General features: G+C 26.7%; 1 protein-coding gene across 6 annotated transcripts; it reads left to right on the top strand.

Annotated features, from left to right (window-relative positions):
• The first annotated feature begins 85 nt into the window (after window positions 1–85).
• LOC126893554 (uncharacterized) lies at window positions 86–26,697 on the top strand. 6 transcript variants are annotated; one of them, XM_050663870.1, is made up of 7 exons: window positions 86–198; window positions 12,706–12,757; window positions 15,513–15,555; window positions 18,814–18,855; window positions 18,919–18,966; window positions 23,834–23,872; window positions 26,484–26,697. In XM_050663870.1, the coding sequence occupies exons 2-7, from the start codon at window positions 12,755–12,757 to the stop codon at window positions 26,675–26,677; spliced, it is 369 nt and encodes a 122-aa protein (XP_050519827.1). In that variant the 5' UTR covers window positions 86–198; window positions 12,706–12,754; the 3' UTR covers window positions 26,678–26,697. The 6 variants fall into 6 exon arrangements, 4 of the variants coding, with proteins under 4 accessions (XP_050519827.1, XP_050519829.1, XP_050519828.1 ...); XM_050663871.1 differs by lacking the exon at window positions 86–198 and adding an exon at window positions 12,137–12,208; XM_050663872.1 differs by lacking the exon at window positions 18,814–18,855.
• Window positions 26,698–27,946: the final 1,249 nt, after the last annotated feature.

Genomic DNA, 27,946 nt, shown 5'->3' with positions numbered 1-27,946 from the left:
TTTAATGATGATGATATAACTTATTTATAGAGTTTTAAAATTTCCCATTTTTTTTATATAATAAAGATTTTTTTTATATAAAGCAAATAGCTATAATTTAAATTATCGTTGAATATTGTTTGTGCAATTGAAAAACTGTTTTGCGTAGTTAAGAAAAAAAAGTTGAGCATCTGAAAATTATTAAAATTTTAAATAAGAGTAAGTTACAAAAATACTTCTTGAAAATATTAGTTAGTTAAAACCTATTTTTATTTTTTTCTTTGTGTGATATTGTAGTTTTATAATTATTAAAATATAAAAAATGTATTGATAATTTAAAGATGATAATTCTTAGGTTTATTAGATAGATTCATTAATTAATTAATTAATATATAAGTAATAAATAGCCTTAAAAAAACAATTAACGGAGTATAGAAAACCAGATAATTAAAATCGGGAGGGGATATATCTCTTCGTCTCTGTGTTAGCTAGCATAGAATTTTAAATGCATAGTTAAGTAAAATCCTTAAATTATACTCTAAATATCAACCATTTTTATCTATATATATATTAGGGTGTCCCTTATTTTGAAAATTTTGGAAATTCTTCGGGCTCACCCCCCAAACTTTTGTGTATACATATAAAAAGTGGCTACAAAAAATTTCAGGCCGATCAGATAAGTTTAACCCGTGCCGACTTGGGGTTGAAAATCGGCCAAAAGTGGTACTTTATTAGTTTTTAGCAATTAACTCGTAAATTAGCGCTCTCACAAAAAAAAATGTTATAACTAAATTGTATATCTAACTGTTTTGTATAGATTAAGTCCTTAAAGTTTTTATTTTAAATCCATTAGTTTTCTAGAAAAATGTCAAATTAAATAATATTTCATAAAATTGCCGAAATTAGCATATTTACAAATATTTCATCATATATGACGAACCATATGTGATACGACTTAATGTTTCATACAAAAATTATTTAAAATTAAATTTTACGAAATAAAAGTAATAAGTACAAATTTCATTGAAGCGATCGTTTTATTGCTATAGTTGAAATAACTCGATCATATTACGATTTTTACTAAATATATGAATTTTATTGTTAGATTCTGTCAGTTATCATCTGGTACATTACAACACTTATCGTACAAGTACGGCGATAATACTATGGTATGACTGGATTAATGTATTGTTATTATTTTTAAATTATAAATAACTCTGGAAATCGTAAATTTATAAGGCGTATTTTACAAAAGAATTCTCACAAAATTGGAGAAACGTTTAGAGCAAAAGAAACTGAGTTTATTAATAATTTTGATAATTTGTTTGATATCGCTCACGCCGATACTTTAAATTTGATTAAGGTAGTTACCGATAAACAATTTTTAATGAACCAGACTTCCTGGTCGAATGGTTGTCTAGGTGGCATCGACCAAAAATTATAAAAGAAAGAAGAGAGATCTAAAAAGCGTAAGATTAGGGAAACAGAAAGGCTTAATGAATACCAAGCCGGTCCATCTACTTTATATACTACGCAAATTATACCTTATTTATCAGATGATATAATTATCAGAGACTCGGGCATTCATAGGTTACCAATTATGATAACTAGTAAAAATCTAGATTTATTAATTGATATACCGAAACTGAAAATTTCGACGGGGTATGAACAAACTAATGCTGTTTATTGTGCGTTAGACGATTGGGGCTTATTAAATATTGTCCAAGCTCTACGCTGCGATACCACAACATCTAATATGGGATGTTTAAAGGGTTCGTGTATTTTACTAGAGCAAAAATTAGAGAAAGATCTATTGTATTTACCTTGTCGCCACCTAATATATGAACTGATTTTACGAGGTGTTTTCGAAACAAAACTGCCTCAGGTAACATTAAGCCCTGATATTCCCATATTTAAAAATTTAAAAAAAAATTGGAATAATATTGATGTTTCTAATACGATGTGTGGAATAGATGACGTCGAATGTTGCTCTGCACTTGAAAATTATTGAAATGATATTCTCCAGTTTTCTAGGGAAATGTTGCGAATCGGATGTTTTAGAGATGATTATAGAGAATTGCATCTATAATTTTTTTAAATGGTGACTCAGATAAAAAAAATTATATACACCCTCCTGGAGCCATCAAACTCGTTGGATGAGTAGAGCAATATATTGCTTAAAGATTTATTTATACCGAAAACAGTATTTACTAAAAACTTTTGAAATAAATGCTATTCGAGATATATGTATTTTTATTATTCGATTTTATTTAAAAGCCTGGTTTAACTGTACTGAACCGTCCAAAGCTCCGAATAACGACTTAAATTTTATCAAAGAATTAAAGTTATACGGAAAAGAACAACCGAAAGCAGCGTTAAACAAAATTTGTAATAATTTATGGTACTTAATAGAGGAAACAGCTGCTCTAACATTTTTTGACGATTACATTTCAACTGAATAAAAAAATTAATGGTTGTATCCCTTAATAATGAGTCAATAATAAACCCTAGCAAACGTTTTATTCTTTCATCAAGTGATATAGACAAATCATTTTCAGGTATAATAATTTTTGATATCTTTACTTTTTGATGACTATTGAGTGATTGATTTTTTTTTAGAAACATCTGTAGCTTCTTTTTGTCAAAAAACAGTATGAAATTATTTAAACGATTCGATATCAATACTAATTTTTTAAATTTGGATCCAAGTAAGTGGAATACTGATGATTTTTATTGTATTTACACGGAAAAGAAATTGTATGTTCACTTAAAGTAATAAATGACTCTGCAGAAAGAGCGGTTAAAAATATTTTATTGTCATTTCGTAATACTACGGACATTTTTACGTACATTAAAAGAAAAACACAATAGGAAGCAGTTCAACTTAATACGCGACTAGAGCGACTAAAGTGGTATAAGTATGAGTTCACTATACCTATTGCTGCGATTTATAATAAATTTATGATTTCCAGAGTTATTTATAATTTAAAAATAATAACAATACATTAATCCAGTCATACCATAGTATTATCGCCGTACTTGTACGATAAGTGTTGTAATGTACCAGATGATAACTGACAGAATCTAACAATAAAATTCATATATTTAGTAAGAATCGTAATATGATCGAGTTATTTCAACTATAGCAATAAAACGATCGCTTCAATGAAATTTGTACTTATTACTTTTATTTCGTAAAATTTAATTTTAAATAATTTTTGTATGAAACATTAAGTCGTATCACATATGGTTCGTCATATATGATGAAATATTTGTAAATATGCTAATTTCGGCAATTTTATGAAATATTATTTAATTTGACATTTTTCTAGAAAACTAATGGATTTAAAATAAAAACTTTAAGGACTTAATCTATACAAAACAGTTAGATATACAATTTAGTTATAACATTTTTTTTTGTGAGAGCGCTAATTTACGAGTTAATTGCTAAAAACTAATAAAGTACCACTTTTGGCCGATTTTCAACCCCAAGTCGGCACGGGTTAAACTTATCTGATCGGCCTGAAATTTTTTGTAGCCACTTTTTATATGTATACACAAAAGTTTGGGGGGTGAGCCCGAAGAATTTCCAAAATTTTCAAAATAAGGGACACCCTAATATATATATATATATATAGGTTATCCAATTATCATGAGTAAAAATTAATGAATAAAAATTAATTTTTTTCATATTAGTGATAAATAAGAAAACATATGCTTTTAACATAGTTTAACCATAAATTATAAACATTGTGACAGATGTGGAACACCTATATTAACCTCTAAAATAAAAGTTTCATTATGTTTTACAACAAATTTATATTAGTATTAAAAGTTATATTTAATTAAAATTTTTGAATGGGTAAAGAAAATTGAAATATTTATAATATGATGTGTATTGACGAATGTGTATTGATTTATTAATATTTATTAACTTATACTCATACTGTAATTACAAATATATTTTAGTAATATTTTAGAAATGAAAATATAAAAAAAAACACATCATAGTAAAAAAATACCTTCTCAGCATCGCATCAAAACTAAAAAAATTTAAACCATGTTTTATAAATCATCACAAATATTCGCAAAATTATATCCAACAAATCTCGCGGTCGCATATAATTTATGATTTCGGATTCGCAATCAATTTATTGGATGTTTCTCTTTATTATTTGTGTATTCAAAAAAAAATTAGAATATTTAGCTTCGATGGGAAGCAGAGAAGGTATTAATTTTAACGTATATTTTTTTTTGTGTCTGTTGCCACTTTTTCTCAGCTCTCACTGGTCCGATTTCTTTCAATGATACGTCAAAAGATCACAAATAGTATCTAGTTGAAGACGTGGCCTTGAAAATTGAAAAAAATTCGGCCATTCCCTGTAAATAACGCATATCCCCCAAAAATTTTAAAAATTTAAAATTAAAATTTTGAAAATCTGTAAACTTTGACATTTTTTTCACTTTTCTTTCTAAAAATTGCCAAAACTCATTGATAAATAAACAAATCAAAATAATTTTTTTTTTTATATTGAAACATTAAGTAATTTCCTTTTGTTTGATATAATATGTTTGAAAATTTAACTCTTTACTTGTCCTCAGGCAGGATTCAAAATAGCAACTTTTTTACAAAAGTCATTTTTTTCAACTTAAAATTAAAGCTTAGGTTACATACTAAAAATAAAAATAAATTTTGTTCTGATGACTTATCTTCTACGTACAAATGGCTGCCGTAGTTAATAAAATGCTATTTTTGTGTTAAAATTTTTGATTTAAAAATCGAAAATTTTTAATTCGAACTTAAATTGCTATAAGTTTTTGAAAAATGTAAATATCAGCAAAAATTTTTGTTTTTAAATACATTATATCTACCCCTTTCATCCGATATATTTGTTATTTAAATCAGGCAATTTCCCCTTATATAGGGTGCGTTCAAAACTTGAAACATACGTATAAAAAGTAGAACTTTTTCAACTTAACTTTTGAAAATGTTCCGGAAATACTGTGTTCTTTAAACATATGTTAAATTAAACCTTACATTATGTACTATAAGATAGAAAAAATATTTATACTGATGACCTATATTCTATGTGCAAATGACAGTCGAAGTAGAACAAAAAATAGGAGCTAATTATGTTTTTGGAATAATCCACCAATTTCTTAGAATTAAACACTATCTACAGATTTGCATCGAAGCGTTTCTTATGATAGTGATTTTAATCACTGTCAGATTACATCTATACCTGTCCCAACTATTCCATGTGCATACTGTGCTACTGTTTTTTTTAATAAAGAAAAGTAAATATATGAATATAGTTTTTTTTGGACTTTATGAACAAAAGAAGACTCCTTAAATCGATAACTGATAACAATTTTCTTCACCCAGGACTTCGGGATCCCAGTCCACTGGAATATAATTTATTTCAAAAAATAAATAATATTCTGTATCAACTACGTGGAAATAATTATTTTAGTATTAATAAATCTTCTTTAATACAAAACTAAATAATTTTAAATTTATTTGTCAGTAACTACATTATTTTTCGCTGTCAAAAAATTCATATCTGAAATTTGGGAAAAAATTACTTTGTAATTAATTTTAGTTCATTTAAAATGTTTTAATATCTAAACAAATTAATTACTGTTTCATATTGCTTGATAAAATAAAAATAAATCTATTTAAATTTACATTAGAAAGTCATTATATATGAACTTAAACATGATGGAAAAATTAAAAAAAAATCAGCATTGGCAGCAATTTATTTTAAAAGTGGTTGACAATGATTTGTTAAGACAATTATCTTTTATTCTTACACTCTCACTGTTGGATTTGCTATCATAATAATATGTGATAAGACAATTTATTCTTTTTAATAAATAGATATGTGTATGAGTAATACTGATCTTACACGTGTATGACGCACATATTGAACATGTGTGAATAATGTAACTTGTGACCTTTATAGTGAGCCAAAAGTAAAATTTTATTATAATATAATAAGGTAAATAAAATTGGTTGTGTTGGTTAATTAATTTGGACTTTTGAGCACTTGAATAAATATAATTGTCTTACTTTCTGTTACTATAATTCAGTTTGTTTAATTTCATTGGGGTCCTGGAGTCCGAGAGTTTAGAGGATGACAATACAATCAGATAAAAGGGTTATGGTGAATATTGAAGTTTAATACATGAATTAAACTTGTAAAAATTGGTAAATCTTTTGAATAGTCTTACGTTTCAAAAGCACGAGCTTAGGTCGGCAACTATGGAACGTAATAAGAAAATGTGTAGATACGATCTTAGGTCAAGCACTTTGAATGCATTTAATAATTCTCCTGACAAACCAGTTAATAAATTTGAATGAGAAAATATAAGTTAATTATTATTATTTTGTCATCCTCTTCTCGGATTAAATAATTCCAAATTATCTGAATTATAATGTATTACCTACTTTATAATGTTTTCTGCGGAATTGAAATGAACAAGACTGACAAGTTTTCTTTTGAATATTTTTGAGACTGGTGGTTAATTTCTGTATTTGATTCTTGACTTGAAAGGTGGAATGAGAAAATTGTATAGCTTTTTATGGCTTTTTATATGAAATCTATGATCTATATATGTCACCAAAATGTAAGAATTGACCACCAGGGCTCCTATCTTTATTGAAATGAAAATTATAAGCAGGGATAATATGTTACATTGGTTGTGGTACATTTGATTTTTCTTAGGGATACTGTTACTTAATACATTGTCTTTGTAGATTAATTTACAGTGTTTACATTTATGTACAGATATTAATCTTAAACTGAACAAATACATACATTGTAATAATTACATTAGTGATTATGCTATAATATTAATTTAAGACAATTGTTTTATTTTGTCATACACATTGCGAATAATATTAAATTTTTATGAACGGTATCACAACACCTTATACACATTATTGTTTTATTTCGTTATACGTGTTTAAAGGAATTTTATTAAAAAATGTTAAAGTTCTCAAAATCCCCTCCTGAATTTTTAGCTTCAATGCGAAGCTGGAAGGTATTAATTTTACTATGATGTGTTTTTTTTTTGTGTCTGTTACCACTTTTTCTCAGCACTCACCGAACGGATTTCATTCAACGATACGTAAAAAGATCACAAATCGTATCTAGTCGAAGACATTACCCTCAAAAATTGAAAAAATTTCCCTCGTTCCCCGTAAATAGGGGAACCTCCAAAAAAATTATAAATTTAAAAATCGCTAATTTTCGAAATTTTTTCAATTTTTTTTACTAAAAACCATCATAACTTTTTCAAAAATATAATATCAATATAATTTTTTTTTTTTATAAAAAAAATGTCTTTACCTATCACTTGGTATATTTTTTTCATAAATTTAACCCTTTACCTTCCCACAGGGGGGGATTTAAAATGACAACTTTTTCACAAAAAATTAACTTTTTCACAAAAAATTAACTTTTTCAACTTATTTTTTAAAAGTGTTCCGGTAGGTCTGACACTTATATATATATCTTAAATTAAAGGTAATGTAATGCACTTTATTATGAAAAAAAAAATTTTACCTCTGGACTTGTCTTCGTGGTGAAAATGGCGACCGTTTCAAAAATATGCTATTTTTGTGTGTAAAATTCTGGGTTTTGTATTTTATTTTATTTTAAAATACTTGACAAGGGGAGTACAGATTTTCATAAATATTATATAAATAAAAATTAATATAGCATAGAAAGTTAAACTTATTTAAATTTTTTTGCTNTTAATATAGCCTAGAAAGTTAAACTTATTTAAATTTTTTTGCTATTTGAAGTTGAGAAAATTAATTTTGAAATTTGAACTAGCTTAAATAGCTAATTTTTTCAACCGACTGTAGTGACGTACGGTTGCCGAGTTGGTAACAATTGTGTTTGACACGCTTGGGGTACAAGGTTTCAACCCGCGTATGACAATGAAATTTTTGCATTTTTTCTTAATTCTTTTTAAGGTAGAATAAATTTTTAACTGCTTTGATTTTTATCTCATTTAGATTTAATAACTTCAATAAAGATCAAGGATCCCATCACTTTAGTCGCCCCTTGCAAGAAGAAATTTCTTATTCGTATTAAAATTATTTTACTATATTTTAAGTTTTCGCTTCGATGCAAAGCCGAGAAGATATTTTTTTGTGACTATCATTTATTTTCTCTGCTCTAACTTGACCTACTTTTTTAAACAATACGTCAAGTTACTTGAAACTGAGTTTTTCTGATAAATATACTGTAAATAGTAATTATAAAATTTCCTGACTGTATATTAGTCTTAAAATAGCATAGTTTTAATTCTCATAAAATTTTCTATTTAATGATGTCAATTTCAAACTTGTAATTGAGCTAAAAGTTATGGTAACATATTCAATTTTTTTTACTATAAACTTTCACGAAACTTTATCAAAAATTTTTCATCAACTTTAAAGAACCAAATAAATAGGTTAAAAATGAAAATTTGGACTGATTATTTTTAACATATTAAAAATCAAATCAGTAATAATTTGAAAACAAATTTTTTTTTCTTTTAATTATTATTTTATATATATTTAGTAATAATATAAAAAATTAGAAGTGATAGAAAAAGTCTAATTGCAGATTTGAAAACAACGCGAAAAGTTGATTTAGAAAATTATATTTTTGCTTCTGATGAAAGTTCCTTGTAGTCCAGTGCATTTATTTATAGTAACAAACAGTTTTTATTGAAAATTATTGTATCAAGCCCTTTAAATTTTTATACACGTAAAAGTAAAGCAAAATATAACTTCTTTATTATTTTTATAATATCTCCGTTTAAATTACAATATTAAATTATTGAATATCAATTTCATACTAAATTTAATAATTATAATTAGTATTTATTCATATATTATATTTTAAAATCAAAGAACTACTAATCAGGATATAATCAAAGAAATAAGGGTTGATGTTACTTTTGGAATAATCCACCAATTTCTCTAAATGAAACACTATCTACAGATTTGCATCGAAGCGTTTCTTATGATAGTGATTTTAATCACTGTCAGATATCATCTATACTTGTCCCACATATGCCTCGTCTACACTGTGCCTCGACCCTACTGTGCTACCGTTTTTTTACATAATCATATGTAATTTTAAAGATATTACTCCCCCCAAGCTCTTCTCTAATATGGATATATGTTAATGAATTAAAATTTTTTTAATATTTATAAAACATAAAAAATTCTTGTAGACATTTTCTTGAAATAAATCTTTTAGAAAAAGACTACACAATGTTCTTATATCTTGTGAATGGTATCCAATTCTCACTTATCAAATATTAAGTTATTTTCTTAATAGTTTTTTTTATATCATTGATTTTAATAAAAAAAAATGTTTAAATAAATGAAGAGTGAATGTGTCAAACGTTCTATGTGCCAAAAAATTGAAAAATTGTTTTATTTCTGATTTATGTTCTATGAGCCAAAGGTCACAATCTTGTATGTGTTTCAAGTGTCAATTAAATTTTTTACTTGTACAAAATTGCGTTCATAGATTGTATTTGTTCTGTGAGACATGCCCTTTGTTACCTGTACGTTCTAAGTGCCTTGGGCGAATATAATAGTTTGACGATTACAATATTATAATATAGTTCGTTATATTTCAAAATAACTAATACTGGTGTTGTTGTATTCGTTAAGTTTTCTTTTTCATTTGTTTAATTGTGTTATTATGGATACTGAAAGTATACATATTTTACGAAGTGGTAAAAAAAGAAGAAATGATCAGACTAAAAAAAGAATTAGTGGAAAATCGTATGCGACCAGGAAAAGCAATAATACAATTCAGGAAAGCGTCAACTTAGTTGTTATAACTTTGGAATACATCTCGGTGACAGCAATACAGCCTTTATGTATATGTGGGATGAAAGTATTGCTTCTCGTGGAAGCTCAGAAATCGCTTCTTTTCTTTTTCAAGTTATTAACAAAAACGAAAATACGATAAATCGCAAAAAACTAATTATATGGTAAGACAACTGTGCTGGCCAAAATAAAAATAAAACGTTAGTAGTTTTGATGTTATATTTAATAAATATGGGGATATTTGATGAGATTATACAAAAATTTTTGATAAGTGGCCACTCTCTCTTGGCTTGTGCTCGTGATTTCGCTATTATCGAAAAGAGACGTAGAGTTTTTCAAAATTTCACTCCTTCTGATTTACAAGAAATGGTTAGAGCAGCGAAGTTGATAAATCCATTTCGAGTTATTCCGATGGACGAAAACAACTTTTTTTCATTTAAAGACATTGCTAACAATTTTTTTAACACAACCAAGTTTCCAATGTTCGATGATTAAAGTTTCATTTTTAACTCCCAAAAAAATCTATTATAAAAAAACATTTTCAGATGAAGAACTTTGGAAAGATTTTAACGTTTTTAAAAGAAATGCTACTATAGACCAACTTAAAAATCAGACATTTATACCTATACCGAAACCCACATTGTCGTCAGAGAAGAAAAAAGATTTGTTGGCCATGATTCCTTTTTTACCTGATAAGCACAGAAACTTCTATAAAAATATAACGTCATGAATTAATTTTTTTTGCTATTTATTATGATGTTGCTATGTTCTAATTATGTTTAATCTAAATTTTTTTTTAAATTATTATTAGGTTTGTTAATTTATTTTTCAATTTGTGATACTCAAGAAAGCTACTGTTTTCTTTTCTTGTTACATTTTTATATGAAGAAAAAATTTTATTTTACGTTTTGAGATTTACTGACAATGTCATGTTAGATTAAGAGTATTTTTTATTTAAGTTTGTACATTTATTTTTCAATTTGTGATACTCAAAAAAAGTGTTGATTTTTTTACATATTTTATAAAAATATATATGAAGTCTTAATAAAATAAAGAATGATTTTCTGTTATCTATAATAAAATATTGGTACTTGGAACGATAATATTATCACATTATTAGAAACTTGGAACTTTAATATTATAATACTTGGCACTTGGAACTGTCATTAGCAAATATTTAATTTATACTAATATGAAATGACAAAATAAAATAATAGAAATTTACGAGGCTATTAATATAGTGTAAATATAGCATAACATATATTTTTATACAAAATTATAAGAAAATTTTTAATTTGTGATGTTTTTTGTGTTTTCTGAACAAATATTTTTTTGGCACATAGAACGTTTGACACATTCACTCTTCAAATATATTAATGATTTAAATTTCACATATGATTTATTACACAAAATATTATAATTTTTATTGAAAATTCCGTTTTGAGTTAAACATTTGAATCAGTGATTTGAAGCGTTGAATTTACTTTTATTGTTAGGTTGATATTTTTTAAATTCTACACTGATACTTCTATCTAGGTTAAATTATAACCAGAACCGTATTTAAACTTATGTGAGCCTGGGCAAATTTATTTTTGAAGCCTTTACAATCCTGAAAAAAAAGGTTCTTGAAAGTGTTAAAACCTAATTCTCTAAATTCTAGTTACTGGTACAAATAAGAGGGTCAAGTAGACTTAGCCTCCTAGTTGAAGAAGTAGCCCCCAAAATAATACATTATAGAAATATAATTTATATATTTCGTCGACTCATGACTAAACATTGTAACTCGAAAAAAACGAAGAAATAACACAATTTTTGTATAACTAATAATCGAAGTAGATTGGGTTTAAAAGTGTATTATTTAAACTAATATAACTCTATGTATGTAGATAATCAATTATAAACAAATAATTTAACTTAAAACACACGTACTTGTTAAAATAACTAATTGAATTAAAGTACTACAATTGTTATTTATTTATTATAATTTTAACTATAATGTTTATTGATGTCACTATAATTAGGTAATTAACATTTATTTAGAAATCTTATCTAGATTATAATATTTAATCAAACTATAAATACAAAAATTATAATTATTTTTTCATTATTTTTATGAATAAATTTAAAAATTTTAAATGATAACTTAAAATTCTATTAGACTGTAATACAATAAATCATTTCAATAAATCAATAAAAAAATTTTTTTTTAATTATTTACTTTAGTTGTTATTTTTAAATTGCATTATAATAAATTATAAAATTAAAATTATTTTAATATATACATTAAAGTTAATTTAAATAAAATATGGGCGATCGATATTTTATTATAATTTCTACAATAAAACTTGAAAATATTATCAACAAAGAAGAATTTTAAAGGTAATATTTAAAATAGTGTTAATTTCACATGCGTTTTATTTGATTGAGTTAACAATTATTCTAAAATATTTAAGGGATAAACTTATTTTCTACTTGGAAAATAACTATATTTACTCTAAATGACACTTATTAAGATTTGTATTAAATAAATGATTTTACCGACTTAATACTTTATGTGTTGCAACTTTTTTTGCAGTTTTATACTTTCTTGATTTAGGATTGATAAAAATATTAATGAATTTTGTTTTATGTACTGGGTTCCTAATATTAAATAAGGGGTTAAAATTACAGGATAATATTATGGTTGCGCACATATTTTATGTATTAAGTTAATTTTTAAAAAGTTATGTGTCATAATAACAATTATTTTATCAATCATTAAGTATATTAAAAATTTATATTTTATGGTGACATTAATATTTAACTAGCTTAAATTTTTGAAAATGGTCTTATTGAAGAAATACATAGTCCATAATAACTTTTTAATCATTTTTCAGAAATTGTGAATATTTCAACATTTGTTGGAAAGAGGAACGCAGTTGAAAAATGGTAACAATAAAGATAATAATAATAAGAAACTACCTCACTGATTATTTTCTTGAGTGAATATTCATAGAATATTCACTCAATAGAAATTTAACTTAAAATATAGTTAGTAATAATAATAATATATATATAATAAAAAATATATATATATATAATATATATATATATAGTTTAGTTGACAAAGCATGAAACATATATTGCATATAATATATGAATATTTTATTTATAAGAAAAGTTTAGTTACTATTTTTTGAAAATCACTTTTTTAATTAATACAATTTATAAGTACATAATTTATTGTTGAAAAAGTCGAATCATACGATATTTATACAAACAATTAGTTTATTTGTGAGTAGTACTAAGTATGGGGAATAATATATTAATAATATACTTATAATATAATATATTTTATCAATTGATTACTTAAGAATAAAAATATTAATTTTTTTAATTAAATAAATTATTTTCCTTGTTTTAAAAATAGTTATTGAAAAATGTATTTTTATTCTTACCAAGAAGTAATAAAATAGAATTATTAATAAATATTAAATATTTTAATTTAAATCAAACTCATGAATAGCTTTTTAAATTTCTACATGGTAATTATGCCTTTTATGTCCCCTTAAAACAGTCTCTGTTCAAAGCAATAATGATATTTTTGAATGGGTGGGAGATGGTACAATGATAGAATAAATGTAGGTCTACATGTATAGTATTTAAAAATATTTTTGTAGTTTTTCAATTGAGCAATAAACAAAAATTTCACATGAAGTTTTTAAAATTATAACCAATTTTGTGTACATATCATTTATTCATGTTTAAATTGTTATAAGGTCTATAATATTCATTTTTACTATAGATAGTCATAAATACTATTACCAATAATATGATATAAGAAAGGATGTTTTGTATTTTTATATTTTATCAACCAGAAACAGTGGCGCCGAAATCAAAAATAATAGGTTGGGAAAAAATTTTGTAAACTTTTAAATAGCTATCCACCCCTTAAGAATTGCAAAAATTTGCTCTTCTTTTCTTAAATTATTTTTCAATAATTAGAAAAAAATTGGGACATAAGTTCCTTACAAAACTAGGTTATTTATCATTGGATGGATTTTTTTAGTAATTAAAAAGAAAAATATTTAGCCACTTAATAGAAAAAATATATACAAATATTTAATGGATTAGTAGGGTTTAATATATTTTGCAAAAATTGTTAATCCATTGTGTATAATCTAATTTGAACAATAGTAAAAAGTTTTGTGAAGTTTTTAGTTGAACCCTCAATGCCTCATACATGTTAGTTGACCAGGTACTATTAGTACGTACAATCAGTCTAACGAGCTGTCGCGAACCAAATACTTATATGTATTTATAATATTTTACCTTTTTTTTTAGAATAAGGTCTTTAGAGCCATATTTTTTAGATATCGGCCTTAAAAAATATTAATAGGGCTGATCTAAGGAGGAAATCACCCATATCTCCTTTAAATATTATACTGGTATACAAAATAATTAATAATATTCCATTTATAATAATTGTGTTAATATTATAGAATAACTAGGTTATATCAAGCCAGGGCTCTGCCCCAGACTCGGTTCTCTACGGACTTTACAAGCTTATGGCGCGTTAGGACCTTCGGGCTGTCCTTAAAGGTAAACCACTGATTTCAGTAAATCTACCCAGCTACGATGTGTATGATATGTGTTGTGTAAAAAAATTATAATTCCAAGAGAAGTTTACTAGAAAATATGCCCCACATGTAAATTAAATAATAATTAAAATAAAATAATATGACCACAAAATCCTTAGATGTATTTACAATTATACTTCATAATAATCTATTAATTATTATTCGAATTATAAACGAAAGAAAACTTGAAAACAATCTTTAAACTCCGTGTTATTAGTGAAAACTATGTAAACTAACATAAAATTTAATCAAACATCGTTAAATAATTTTTTGAGTATAAGCTAATTTTTCAACGTTTTATTGTAAAATTAGATTATAGAAATATTCGGCAGGTCATTATTTCTAGGACTATGTAAAGAAGTAAATTTTGACAAGAATGTTGGTTACTGTGATTTGATGTTGTACAGTATAGTCATAGATAAGTTACATAAGATAAGACCTTGTGTAAGCACTTGTGAAAAATTCAAACCTTAAGTTTAAAATTTTTCGACCATCGCCAATGATTTTTCCAGATTCTCGTGATTAAGTATTATCGTTGAAAAAAAAAATGTTGAAAATCGTAGCACGCTGAGTAATTTTCCCAGAAAAGTGTTTTTTACTTGTTCTATTATATAGAATGTTCGGTAAGTAAGTAAACAGTTTTCTATTGTTATCATTATTTGTAAGAATTGACCTGTTTCCTTACTTACTGAACACTCTATATAATCATATATAAATTAATTGTAACATGTAGAAACTAGACTTCTAAGTCATTAGACTCTATCAGAACACTGACTAATTTGTCAATAAAGCTTCGTGGCTTTCATAGTCCTTTGATAATAAAAGTTGTGAAAATCCTACGATTAAACTCTAATGTTTTCTCCAGTGAACGGTTTCTGACCACTATTTGGAGGAAATCCTGTATCCCATTTGGCTATACCTATGTAAAAGTTACTTGACCATAACAGAGCAAAACTCTGATGACTAATAAAATATTGTCCACAAATTATGTTTAGATTACTCATACTTGTAGCGTTCCTAGCACAATTAATTTTTCGCTATAAACAATAATTAATGTGTTTCAGGTGTCAATTACTATGTTTCCTTTATTTCTGGTTGTCATTAGCGGTAAATTATGTTATTTTACATACAATAAGTACATATTCACTATTTTAAATAATTTTTTTTATTCTTATTTTAGTTATATTTCCTAAAGGCATTTATTATTGAGACGATAATAAATCTTAATCAATACAGTTAAATGTTATTCATAAATTTACAAAATATGTATGTTTTTATAAATCTAATAACTTTTGATTGAGCAGATACTTTTTTAATTATTATTCTCATTTTCATACATAGACGGGAGGAAGAGTGTAGTTTGTTAATTTTCTGACATAGATTTGTGTATCGAGTTAGTAAATTGAAAAAGATTAGTAACTGTTGATATTTCTGGCATAAAACCATTTGGATGTATTCTTATTAATTGTTTGAGTTCTGGTTTTATTATGCTTTTTATTATTTTTTAAAAAATGTTTAAAAAATAGATTAATATTGTAATTGGTTGGTAATTTTCAATATATAGTTTGGATCCGCATTTTTGCCAGAGAATGATATAATCAATTTTTCAATATTTTGGAAAAATTTCTTTGTTTTAATGACTGGTTGTAAACATACAACAGCATATCTACAATGATAGAGGAAATATAATGCTGACAGGTTTGAGCCATTTTGCTGTATTAAAAAATCAAATATGTCTGACTTCGAAATAAGGCATTTTATACTGGAAATTATTTATTTATGTGATGGGATAAAAAGTATATTTTGAGTTAACTGGCCAATATTGCAGGTAGTTCTGAACAATTCGACAAAAAAGGCTGATGTTTGTTTATGTTTCTTAATTTTATATCTGAATATATTATATGATATGGTATTTTACTATGTGATTTCCATTTTAATATAAATAATTAATTGCATATTTTATTGTAGTTTGTTTCTTTTTAAAAGTGTTTCAAAGTATTGAGGTTGAGAATCGATTAAACGAGTCTTGAAATATAAATGGATTGTAATTAACTACTGTGAGAAATGGTTCAGCTTTCTATTATAAAATAAATTGGAATATTTCATAATCTTGTAGTGTTTACTTAAATATATATTATAAGGATAAAATATAAGGTCAAGATTGACAAAAAATTATCAATGGTTTTTATAGTAGAAAATGCAATAAAAAAAAAAAAAATGGCTTATCCATAGATTTTATTAAATTAGAAAGATGGGTTTCCATGTGAAATCATCTAATGCGTGCGCAGCTATAGTTCAGAAATTTTTATCATAGACTTCTTTTAGGTTATTGAAAACAAAAATAATTTTTTTTTTATCAGATAAAGTAGTTTTTTTAATTAAAAACTTTAAAAAACACCTTCTTTATCTTCCCAACTTTTCCTTTCATTTGTTTATACATAATGCCGTGGCATGTTAGTACTTAATTGACGTTACAATCGAAAGCAACTGTGAATTTATGACCAATTTTAAATTATAAATTTATTTGATGAATGTTATTAGTTGCTATATATTATACTATCATATTATACAGTTTTGTAATCATATTATTAACATTATTATTGTTATCATTATAAAAATTTTTACAGAATTTGGAGTACTATTTAAAAAATGTATAAATAATGAAAATATCATGTGTAAATTACGTTCCCTCTCACTTAATTTTTACCGGACTGACATTTATCAGTAATAAAAAGTATTGTAATAGAAATTGATGATTTTTTATGAGTTTAGAAGTATTTAGAATTACTTTCAGAATATTCAAGAGAGAAAGTTGAAAAACTTAACATTGAATGATAATACCTTGCGTTTAAAGCTTAAAAATTATAGTAACATACGTTATATTCGCATTTTTAATAACAACCTAAACTAAAGTACGTGAACGTATGTCAATACTAGCGAGTAATCATCGGCACCATACGAAGTTCTTATGTTAGATGTGATAGGGTACTATCTGTGATAGTTTTTGAAAACATTGATTTGGTCATCTTTTACCATTCGTCATTCTACCCTACTATAAATTAAAACAAAAAATTTGTTCTGAAGACTTATCTTTTACGTGCAAATGGCTGCCGTAGTTGAAATAATGCTATTTTCGATTTTAAATTTCCAACTATAAATTGCTATAACTTCTTGAAAAATGTAAAGATCAACACAAATTTTTGTTTCTAAATACATTATATTTACCCCTTTCATCGGACATACTTTTTTTTTTTAAATCGGACAATTTCCCCTTATATAAGTGTTTGAACAAATTGCATAACACACGCAGTCAGCTGATGGCCGGCTTATCTCCCCGCCCGGGACAAATATTTAAAACACTCTGAAAGTTTACGGTGGGGATAAACGGGCCCATGTGTCCAGCTGCTTGACGTATTAGGCAACATTGCTGCAGAAGTGTTGAAAGTGGTCTTAGTGTATTGGAGTATACTTAATTTTGTCGTACGTAATTTCCGGTGTGTTTTGATTTTGTTGGTGTGTTCGCGTCGGGGCATCATGGCCTCTGGGACCAGTGCATATTCTCCAGTCTCAGAAGGTCTAGGTAACATATGCAATGGCATACTGATTCTGTATGTGAATAAATACGCACTGGTATATTGATATTGGACAGGTAGAAATCAATTGGTACGATTCGTTTGTCAGGCAGAGAGAAAACCGTGATGTGTCCTATGTTGCCAAAATAACTCAAGGAGACCAGGTGGTTACACCATATGAGATAATATTTATCGATACACAGCCCTTATTGAGTCTAAAACTGCTACCGAAAAATACGTGACAGCGTACGANCCGAAAAATCCGTGACAGCGTACGAGAATCAATTCCTAGTGACGCGTCACAAATTATTGTTTTACCAATAGTTTCAACCACTGAATGTGCTAATGTAGAATATAAAAATCCACTTATTAAACAATTACTCAAATTAAAGAATTAATGAAATTCTTAATAAAAAAACTCACAAAAACAAAATTTTGTTAAAAAAATACATTTTTTAAATAGTTATTAAATATTTAGAACTTAAAAAAAATTAACAAATAAAAATAAAATATAATTATTTTTTATATACACGATTACTCAGAGAGTTAGATAAAACATGAAGTATGAAAACCAGGAGAACACAATCGCGTATCAGTCTGGTGCAGAGATGGTTTCATGACGAGATTTTTTAGAATACAAGACTCTTAACTTACCATATTTTTTTTTTAAATTTTAACAATACCAAGAAGATTGATTATAATCTATAGATTTTTACCAGAATCTCACAGTACCCTTGTAAATAAATATACATAGTTTATTTTAATAACTTAAAATGTTTGGTATTTCATTTAGTAAGCGAATTAAAAATATCAGGAATTGTTTGCCAAATAATAGGTATAGTTCAAATTTTCATGATTATAAAAAAAATTAATTTTTTATCTAATACATTTTTTTCAGTTTTAATTGTGTTACCCAGTTGGGAATTGCCTTCTAGTTCAAATAATGGTAAGTAAACAGAATTAATTAAATTTACTATTGTAAACAATGGAATTATTAATAAAAATTCAATCATGAGTATAATAAATCTTAAAAAAAAAAGTTAGTATAATACACAGGCAATTGAAATTTATTATACCAAAAGGTTAAAAAAATTACTATGCCATGATTGATGATTATTATTTGGATTCGAAAATTAATGAATTAATAAAATTTGTCTGGATCTCTTATGAAACAATTAACTCCGTGAATATTTATTATAAGCATATTAGGTTGCTTACATAATGCACATCGAAAATTTTATACCAGATACCCGAAATTTTATTCTACGTATAAAAATGTTTGGCCTTTTCGAGTATGATACTTTTTTGTGGTATTTTCAACTAGGTGGAATTTAATTGGTTTAATGACACTAATGGTGTTCTACATTATTCTCTTTTATCTTCTCGTTACTCCTGTATTTCTGAAACATTTGCTTTTTATGGTTTCTATCAGCCTAACTGAACTTTTATTACACATGGCTCCCTTTAGATTTAGTGTTTAGTAAAGCTCATAATATAACAGTTAGCCTAGCTCGTGAGCCTTGTATTCCTATTGACCCCTATCACCCTGTTCTCTGTCTTTCCTTTCCAGTTACTTATCAGTTCTCTAAATCCTCTTTACCTACAACTTGTTATAACTACAATTTTGCTAATTGACATGTAGAATTCAACATTTTCCTCTTTAAATGTGAACTTAGCAGTAAACAGCTTCATGGATGCACTTAACTCCTCAATATTATAAAATGTTTCTCAACATAAATCTTATTTCTCCAAATGCCCCCCATGGTTTAATTCTGAACTGAGAAATTTTGTGTTAAAAAAAAGCGTGCTCATTATAAATTAAAAAAACCTCTTTACTTGATAACTGTCGTTATTTTTTACTAAGCCTATAGCATGCTATAAATATCTAAGCAAAATTTTCGAGCTTGTACTGCTACTGACTGCTGAAAATTGCCTTCTTAAAAACACCAAATTTTTATGGAAGTGCATAAAAATTAATCTTATGCTATATCTAACTCTGTTAGTTATAATGGCTTAGTTTCCAATATTGCACTGTCTATAATATAAACTCTATATCAAACATGTTTTGTAAAAATTTTTTCTCAGTGTTTTCTTAATTCTCTTGTCTCTAATAATATCTATTTTTCAATAGTTGATGTCTTTAATGGTCTATCTAAACTTAATAATAATAAATTTATTGGACCAGACGGTATTCCTGGTAATTTTTTATTTTACCTACGATATTCGTTATTGTTTTGGATGCTTTTCCGAAAATTTCTCGATGCAGGTTATTTCCATCTATTTTCAAAATTTCTTCTATATCTCTCCTTTTTAAATCTGATGATTCAACTTAAGTTGTTAATTATCGTCTTATTTCTCATTTATCAAAAAATGTTGAGTCCCCTGTATTTCAATTAATTGTATCTAGCACCATAATATTTTTATTGATGAACATGGTTTCCGTCATGGCCGATCTACATTAACACCTTGGGTTTTGTATCACTAATACTTTAAATTATCGCCTTTATATTGAAGAAACAAGGCTCACAAAACTTTATAAAGTTTATAAAAAACTTATAAAGTGAGTCGCTCATAAATTTCAACTCTCAAAACCTTTAAATAGTTTTGCTTGTTGGTTCACCTTATTCTTAAATATGTTATGAGATCCTTACACAGTTACAGACTCTATGATGCTCGAAAGAGTCCAGCGTAACTTTTTGTGCTTTGCCTCTTTTATCCTTAATATTCCCCATACACCTCATAACTAAAGTTCTATTCAAAATTTTTTGCAATTTCCTTCTCTATCAACCAGAAATTACGATTCTAATATCATTTTCCTCTCTAAACTCGCAGCAGGATTGATTGATTCTTCTGTCCTACTTTCAAAATTCAATTTTCGAGTGCCTGCATGTTCAACTTGTAACATTACCCCTTATGTCATTCCTCTTTCTACTTCTAATTATATAGTTCAAACTGCTCTCCCACGTCTAATGTACACTACAAATAATGACCCTAATTTATTGCACTCTTATCATATTTAATTTAGTAATTTAGCTACTCTCCGTCAATAGCTTCTAACTACCGACCCATCTCGATCCAATCGAAAAAGTTTTCGAGTCGTTAATCTTACAAGCCATTCAACCATCTATTAACAGAATAATTATGGAAGAACAACATGGCTTTCGCCCTGGTCGTTCAACTACTACAAATAATCTTTTATTCTGTAATTATATTTTCGATTCTTTTCTCAGGTGGATGTAATATACACTGATTTTAAAAAAGCTTTTGACTCAGTCAGTCATAATAATCTTATTAGTGTTTTAGGTAAATCTGGTTTAGGTGAACCTCTCTTATCTTGGTTTAAATCATACCTTCATGACCGATATCAATGGGTAAAGGTATATGGTATAAAGTCTGAACTATTTTCTGCCTCATATCGTGTTCCACAAGGGGGTCATCTATCTACACTTTTGTTCTCTTTATTTATTAACAGTGTCACTCAAATTCTTCGCCACTGCCGCATTCTCTGTTTCGCAGATGACATCAAGCTATATATGCGTGTATCCACAACTGAAGATTGCCTTAAGTTACAGTCTGATTTGAATTCCTTCTCTAAATGGTTTAGTACATTAGGATTAACACTTAATATCTCCAAGTGTCTGGTTTTCACGTTCCATAGGATAAAATCCCCATTTGTGTTTTCTTATAACCTTGAGTCAAAAAACATACAACGGGAGACTAATTTTGTAATGGACCTTGGATTAAGATTAAATTTTAACCTTGACCCTAACCAACATATTAATTATGTTTGCTGTAAGGCGTTTAAATCACTTGACTTTTTACTAAGATTGGCAAAGGACTATCAGCTAAAAAAATCTATTAAAACGTTATACTGTGCTCTAGTAAGACCAATACTCGAATATGGTTGTGTTGTTTGGAATCCCCGGGCAGCAAATGGTTCATTGCAAATTGAGCGGGTTCAACGCAAATTTTTGCGTTTTGCCAGTGCCTTACTTAAAATTATAACAAGTCTTAACATAGGGCCTCCTTTGAACCAATAAGGTTCAAAAGACATAATTAATATGGGATTCACAAAACAATTATTCACAATGAAAAGGGAAACAGCACAAAAATAAAACATTAAAATAAATATTGATGGCATAACTCCAGCTCATAAATAAATGAAGTTCATTAAAAAAAAAAAATAATAATCACAATAAAAAATATAACTTCACAATATCATATATATATATAAACAAATATATTTTTATAAAATTAGATGAAACATTAACCATTTATTTTATCAAATTCATTATCTACCGGCTCGTCGAATGGCAAAGGACATAAGTATTGCACTGCACGTTTCTTAAGACCATTGACAGTTTGCACTAAAACTACCCTTACTTTACTATCGCTACCTGGACATACTTCCATGACTCTTCCCAAGCACCACTTCAAAGGGGGTAAGTTGGAGTCTTTTTTACAATTACCATCGATCCGACTTGCAACATTTGCTTCCTATTCTCTTTCCATTTAGTTCTTTTCTGAAGTTGAGTAATATATTCCATGCTCCATCGCTTCCATATCCGTTGAGTTATTTGTTGAACTCATTGCCACCGTTTCAGTCTATTCTGTTTAAATGTGGACAATTCTTGTTCAGGCAAAGCTACTAAAGAGTCTCCTATTAAAAAATGTGCTGGTGTAAGTACAGAGAGATCTAAAGGATCTATGGAAATTGGACATATTGGCCTTGAATTTAAACAAGCTTCAACTTGTACCAGAAGCGTGTAAAATTCATCATATGTCATTTGTACGTTAGTAACACATCGATATAAATACCTTTTAACACATTTTACTCCAGCCTCCCATAATCCACCCACGTGGGCGGCTCTCCGGGGTATGAAGTGCCACATTATTTTATTGTCATTTAAAAATTGATTTACCCTGTTAAGGTGATTCTCTGACTCAATTAATATTTTTAATTCCTTTAATTTGTTATTTGCACCTTGAAAACATGTAGCATTATTGGAATAAATCTTACTACAAATGCCCCGTCTTGAAATGAACCTATTTAATGCTGCTAGAAATGCATCGGTACTCAGATCATTGACTAATTCTAAGTGTATTGCTTTAATCGCAAAACAAACAAATATACAAATATACGATTTTTGCGTTGCTGCATTTCGTCTATTACTGCATTTCGAAAAAGAGGGTCCAGCGTAGTCTATCCCGGTAGTTTCAAAACAACGAGCTGGCTTATCTACGCGCGCTGATGGCAAATTACCCATTATAGGTGAATAACTTTTTGGACTTGCCTTAAAACAAACAACACATTTATGAATAATTTTCCTAACTACTGATCGGCCATTTCAAATCCAATAACGTAACCGTAAAGATGCTAATACCGCTTGTGATCCTGCATGTAATAGTCTCTTATGCTCATGTATGATTAATAGCTCTGTAATCTTATCCTCCTTTGGATAACATATTAAGCTAGCGGATAGGTTATTGCGGCTGTTGTCGCACTAGTACTGACGCACTGATATAATAACAAGTCATAACAATATTTTTTGGGCTATTACCTGTAATTATAATAATACATGTTAATAAATAAATAACAGTTAATTTCGATGTCCAAACTATATAAGATCAAATTTTTAGTTTGTTTAGGTTTTAAAAATAATTTCATATTGCTTTCGGTTTTTACTACTTAAAACTAACAAATTAAAAAAAAAAAAGATCAATTAGCTTATCAGAAATAATAAAAATTTTTGAAAAATCGAAATCATCTAGATTCATAGACATGATTTAAACGCACTTGTTTTTCTTAATAGATTCTAAAAGAAAAAGACCAGATGATGTTGCAAAAAATGGTAAGATACAAAGTCAGAAATTTTAATAATTTACTTTAAAAATGATAAAATGAAAATATTTCAATTAAATATAAGTATATTTTTGAACACCGTAGCGGTTTTGGTTAGAAATAAATATAGTTTAAAAAACTAAAAAAACACGCTTTTAAAGCACATCGAACTAAAAAGTTAAAAATAATTTTTAAAATAATTATGAACAAAAAATACTAGTTTTATTGTGATAAAAGCGTCGGGCGCTCAATATACGAAAAATATGACACAAAGCACCCACGCTTTTATCACAATAAAACTAGTATTTTTTGTTCATAATTATTTTAAAAATTATTTTTAACTTTTTAGTTCGATGTGCTTTAAAAGCGTGTTTTTTTAGTTTTTTAAACTATATTTATTTTTTACTTTTTAGTTTCATGTTATGATAGTAGTTACTATCAATATCATGGTTGTTACGGGTAACGGGAAATCAGGGTTCGATTCCGGGGAGGGAGTCTGAGAAACGGCTACCACATCCAAGGAAAGCAGCAGGCGCGCAAATTACCCACTCCCGGAACATGGAGGTAGTGACGAAAAATGACAATACGGAAAACATCCCTCGAAATCGGAATGAATACTTTATACCTCTTAATTAGAATAATATATATTTTTAATAGTAATTAGAATATATATATATATACAAATAATGCGACTTAACTACGTAAAAGTATCATGCACTAGGTATAGCTGTGTTTTGTGGGCGGGCGTGTCGAACTAAGGTTATACCTGAGGTATAAACGGCAGTAGAAATATATACGTAAGCCATATGGTACGCGGATAGTATTGGTCAGTCAAAATAAAAATTTGTTTATATATATATAATATTGATGACAAGCACACGGGTACTATAACCAAAAATAAATTTATACAGAGGAATAGTGTTGCCGTCTTGTGTAGAGCGAGGCGTGGTGTGGGGTGAATGCGTTATGACAGTTTAGTCTAGACGACAGAATATGCGATAACGCGTGGCGTTTGGAGAGTTACATACATACATTCATACATACATACATACAAGTGAAACTAATATAAGCGTGTTAAAAACGAAAAATCTATTTTAACCAGGTATTGCTGGATTTATTATATAATTTTAGCTTCGATGCGAAGCTGAGAAAGTATTAATTTTACCATGATGTGTTTTTTTAGTCTGTTGCCTAATTTTTTCAGCTCTAACTGGACCAATTTTGATGAACAATAAGTCCCATCATATCTAGTTGAAGACATTACCCTTAAAAATTGAAAAAAATTCCCTTGTTCCCTGTAAATGGGGAAAATTTCCAAAAAAATTACAATTTTTCAAATAGGTAAATTTTGTCATTTTTTTTCTTAAAACTGTCATAACTTTTTTTAAAAATTAACAAATCAACATAATTTTATATTGAAGCCTTTGATATTTTCCTTTCATTCGATGTCATTTTTTTGAAAATCTGACACTTAACTTACTCACAGGGGGGATTTAAAAAATAACTTTTTACAAAAACTAGTTTTTGCAACATAACTTTTGAAAATGTTCCGGAAATACTGCGTCCTTTAAATATATATCAAATTAAAGCTTATGACATGTACTATAGAATTAAAAAAAAATTTTTTCCCGACGACCTATCTTCTATGCGAAAAAAGGCTACCGTATTCAAAAGTATGCTATTTTTTTTATTAAAATTCTGGGTTTTGTATTTAATATAAGCTTCTTATTATGATTAAATAAAAGTATTAACATTCCGGAATATTTTCAAAAATTTAATTGAAAAAGCTTTACTTGTGTGCAAAAATTGCTTTTTTGAATCTCTCCTATGGACAGGTTTAAAGTCAGATTTTCAAAAAAATTATATCAAAGGAAAGGAAAATATCTAAGGTTTCAACATAAAAGATAGTTATGATAATTTGTTAATTTTTAAAAAAGTTATGAAAGTTTAAAGAAAAAAAAATTTAAAAAAAAGTAAAAAATTAATGATTTTCCCCATTTACGAGAGAAATTTTTTCAATTTTTAAGGATAATATCTTTGATTAGATACGATTTGTGATCTTTTGATGTATCGCTGAAAGAAATCGGTTAAGGAGAGCTGAGAAAATGTGGCAACAGACACAAAAAATAAAAAATAAATTAATACATCATGGTAAAATTAATACCATCTCAGCTTCGCATCGAAACTAAAATTATATAATATTTAATTAAAAATTATATATTATATTTTTGAATCTAAGAATTGCTAATCTGGATATAATTAAGGAAATAGAAGATGATGTTGCTTTTGTAATTATCCATCAATTTCATAGAATTAAATACTATCTACAGATTTACATCTAAGCGTTTCTTATGATAGTGATTTTAATCATTGTCAGTTTAAATTTATACTGGACCCAACAATGACACGTCCCTACTGTACTGGGTTTTTTTTAAATTTAATATTTAAAAGGAATTAATTTTTCTTTTAAATTGTATTATATTTAATAATTATATTTAACTATTTTACGAATACGTATGTTGTATTATGTTTAACAAATTTTATGCTTCTTGATGCCACCTATTTAAAATTAAAATTAATTATTTCAAGTAATTTTATACATGATTATTATGGTGTTTTAGATATCGATGTAGAAAAAAAGCCTAAATCAAATAGTTGTGAAGATTGTAAAAATATTGTGTATTCAAAAAAATTCTATGCAATACTTTATCCCTGTAAACATGAGTTTTGTACTAATTGTGCTTGTCGTATCATTAATAACGATAAAATATGTTTTACTTGTAACAAATTAGTCACTCATGGAATTCATTATTAATATATATTTATTTCGCAATATTTGTGTAATATTATTTTACATTATTTTTAAATAATTAAAATAAAATGTATTGATGAAAATAAAATGATAATTATTCTACAATATTACAAACATTTTTATAGATACTATACTAAATTAATTTTTAATCAACTCTTTATAATAATAATAAGTTTATTTAACCAATTATGAGAAAAATTAAATAAAAATATTTAAAAAATATGGAAAATAAAATATTTAATACCCCTCCAATAAGCATAGATTTTGTTTGGAGCGAGTGAGTTCAAATTTACTTATATATAATTAAAATAAATTTTTTAATATTTATAAAATAATAAATTTCAGTTTATAATGACAATAAAATTACAATAAATTAAAATAGAAAGTAACAAGAGAGAAAGAGAAAAATATAAATCTATACAATGAATAGTATACTGATACTTTATATAACGTATATATGTTCAGTTTAAAATTAAATATTATTAAAATTTAATTTCTTAATAAAACTAAATGAATTTTTTTTTAAATTTACTCAAATCATTATTTAATTTTCTTCATAAGATGTAGATACATAACATGTATTACATTCATTTTAACAAATTGTGTAATAGCCACAACAATATTTAAATTACTAAATTTGTTTAAACGTGTATTGTATTCTTGTTTTGGCATACATAAACTAAAATAAACTTTTAACATACATAATATAATATTTCTGTAATAAATATCTTTTAAATGAGAAACATTGACATTATTATTGTAGTAAATAGCTGAGGAAGTAATGAATTACGTCTATTTTAGTATAATATAAGCTACAACAAGAGTAAGTAATTTTTGAACTCTTAAGCAATATAATAATTCCATATAAAAGAGAAATACAGGGTAAGCAAATGAATAATGGTGGGAAAAAGAATATAAAAGGGAAACATGAAAAGTATAGGGGACTGGTCTAGACGAGACTGGACGTTTTGACGAAAAAACGTCAAGTTACCGGTTAGGTCGTTAGTGTGCGAGTAACTTTGCATTTTTATAAGATTTAATTAATTTTGTGTTAAATTTTTATAATATATTTGACATTGTGTTTTTACGTTATATAAATAAAATAATTATTTAAAAATCTGTACTTGAGAGTAAATACTTTATATCCATCGTGATATTAAAATTTGTGTATGTGCGGCAAGAGTCGATATCAAATTGAGCTAAAGAGATGTAAACTGTTTTAAACACAAGTGAATTAAGCATATATTGAATAGGTCATTTGAAGAACCCCTT

The sequence above is a fragment of the Daktulosphaira vitifoliae genome, unplaced genomic scaffold, assembly GCF_025091365.1.
Source record: "Daktulosphaira vitifoliae isolate Bord-2020 unplaced genomic scaffold, ASM2509136v1 Scaffold_1, whole genome shotgun sequence".
In the NCBI taxonomy this organism is placed as follows: domain Eukaryota; kingdom Metazoa; phylum Arthropoda; class Insecta; order Hemiptera; family Phylloxeridae; genus Daktulosphaira; species Daktulosphaira vitifoliae.
The sequence above is the reverse complement of the archived record's forward strand: the minus strand, read 5'-3'. Positions and strand labels throughout refer to the sequence as shown.

Bases quoted from the DNA above. Each gene is read 5' to 3' on its own strand.
- LOC126893554 (XM_050663870.1), top strand. The intron at 15,556-18,813 runs GTAAATTATGTT...TATTTCATTTAG, and splicing joins ATTTCTGGTTGTCATTAGCG to TAAGCGAATTAAAAATATCA. The intron at 23,873-26,483 runs GTAAGATACAAA...ATGGTGTTTTAG, and splicing joins AGATGATGTTGCAAAAAATG to ATATCGATGTAGAAAAAAAG.